Source organism: Austrofundulus limnaeus, unplaced genomic scaffold, assembly GCF_001266775.1.
Source record: "Austrofundulus limnaeus strain Quisiro unplaced genomic scaffold, Austrofundulus_limnaeus-1.0 Scaffold2288, whole genome shotgun sequence".
NCBI classification, from domain to species: domain Eukaryota; kingdom Metazoa; phylum Chordata; class Actinopteri; order Cyprinodontiformes; family Rivulidae; genus Austrofundulus; species Austrofundulus limnaeus.
In genome coordinates, this window is record NW_013954690.1 from 18,906 (window position 1) to 21,031 (window position 2,126).

At 41.7% G+C, this 2,126-nt stretch overlaps 1 protein-coding gene across 1 annotated transcript in view; it reads right to left on the reverse strand.

Moving 5' to 3' along the window:
* LOC106537389 (receptor-type tyrosine-protein phosphatase beta) overlaps positions 1 to 2,119 on the reverse strand; it is a gene marked incomplete at its 3' end in the record, with an annotated part of 20,816 nt that extends 18,697 nt beyond the window's left edge. The window contains 1 exon segment of the mRNA XM_014034772.1: positions 975 to 2,119. Within this exon segment, the coding sequence (XP_013890226.1) occupies positions 975 to 1,025 (51 nt within the window).
* Between the last annotated feature and the right edge of the window lie 7 nt (positions 2,120 to 2,126).

A 2,126-nucleotide genomic window follows, 5' to 3' on the forward strand; every position in this document is an offset into this window, starting at 1 on the left:
CAAGTAATATTCCTAAAAGAGACTAACTTTTACCAAAGTAAGTTTTTGGTAACATACTTGTACTTTTACTCAAGTAATATTCCTAAAAGACTTTAACTTTTACCAAAGTAGTTTTTGGTAACATACTTGTACTTTTACTCAAGTAATATTCCTAAAGGAGACTTTAACTTTTACCAAAGTAGTTTTTGGTAACATACTTGTACTTTTACTCAAGTATTACTTTGTGGTACTTTATACMACACTGGATAAAGTAACATCAGTCATTTTTATGTATTTTGCTTTGTTTTACTTGATTTTATCTTTTTATTCTGATAGTATATTTGAGCTGGGAGTTGTATTTATGTTTTATTGAGCACCTGCTCACTCATTAATCATGTTTACTGTAAGTCCATGTCACATCTTGTGTTTTTCTCCAAATGAAGTCGACTCACAGCYACACATAAAGTTGATGGATACCTTTTTGTCTGAGTGATTTATTATTAATAAAAATTAGTTTAGAACAGGGCTAATATTAAAGTCAAGATCCAAACTTGGTTAATATTTAATTAMAAAAAATATAAATGGATCTTAGTTTTTAGGGTTAACTTAAAAAGAAACAACTTATTGAAGAAAACCTAAATATGAAACTTTAGAAGCAGTTTTATGAGTTGTGATGCGTCAGGTTTAAATTTTTTAACTTAAGATCTTTATAGTTTGAATCTATATTTGAGAAAAAAGGGGCAGATTTAAGATTTCTTCTCTCTGCCACCTTTCATTTTATTTTATTTATTTTTTATTGCACACAGAATTTTGTTTTATGAAATGAATAAAGTTTATAACAAAATAAATCAACAAAAGTATCTTGTAACGGCCACTTGTGGCCCACGGGCCTAGAGTTTGATGTGTTAAGTCTAAGAAATGTTTCRTGTTTTACTGTTTTACATTTCAAAGCAGCGCAGGAAGTTTAGATATTTGAAACATGTTGACAGACTGACCTGGAGCAGCAGGAAGAACAACAAACTGACAGCTTCACATCTCAGCATCATGACGGTTCTTCAGCTCCTCACATGAAGCTCACTGCACCATAATCCTGATCTGTGAGAAGCTGTCGACGGTCCGCTCTGTGGATTCAGACGGTGAAAATATTCCTGTTACGTCTTCAGATCCAGGTGAAAATCTGTCTTTTGTCCTGATTAAATCAAAGTAAATCCTTCTTTTAAAGTTTCTATTGACCTGTGGTCTCTGCTGGGACTCGTGTCCATCCTCGACATGAGCGTCCTCACACTGGGCCTGTCCTCAGGGTTCTCTGGAGCCCGTCTCACTGGCTGGTGTCTCACTTCCTGCCTGTCTGCCTGAAGCGTTGACGTTTGGCCTCTGAGGGACTTCCTGAGACTTCATACAGCTCTGAGCCTGCAGAAACTGTTATTACAGCACAGAGCAGAGACATCTACCTGCAGCAGACATCTACCTGTAGAGACTCCTACCTGTAGAGACACCTACCTGTAGAGACTCCTACCTGTAGAGACACCTACCTGTAGAGACTCCTACCTGCAGAGACTCCTACCTGCAGCATACACACCTACCTGCAGAGACTCCTACCTGCAGAGACACCTACCTGCAGACACTCCTACCTGTAGAGACTCCTACCTGTAGACACTCCTACCTGCAGAGACACCTACCTGCAGAGACACCTACCTGTAGAGACTCCTACCTGTAGAGACTCCTACCTGTAGAGACTCCTACCTGTAGAGACTCCTACCTGTAGAGACTCCTACCTGTAGACACTCCTACCTGCAGACACTCCTACCTGTAGAGACTCCTACCTGCAGACACTCCTACCTGTAGAGACTCCTACCTGCAGACACTCCTACCTGCAGACACTCCTACCTGTAGAGACTCCTACCTGCAGACTCCTACCTGCAGAGACTCCTACCTGCAGAGACTCCTACCTGCAGACACTCCTACCTGCAGAGACTCCTACCTGCAGAGACTCCTACCTGCAGACACTCCTACCTGCAGACACTCCTACCTGCAGACACTCCTACCTGCAGAGACGCCTACCTGCAGAGACGCCTACCTGCAGAGACGCCTACCTGCAGAGACTCCTACCTGCAGAGACGCCTACCTGCAGAGACGCCTACCTGCAG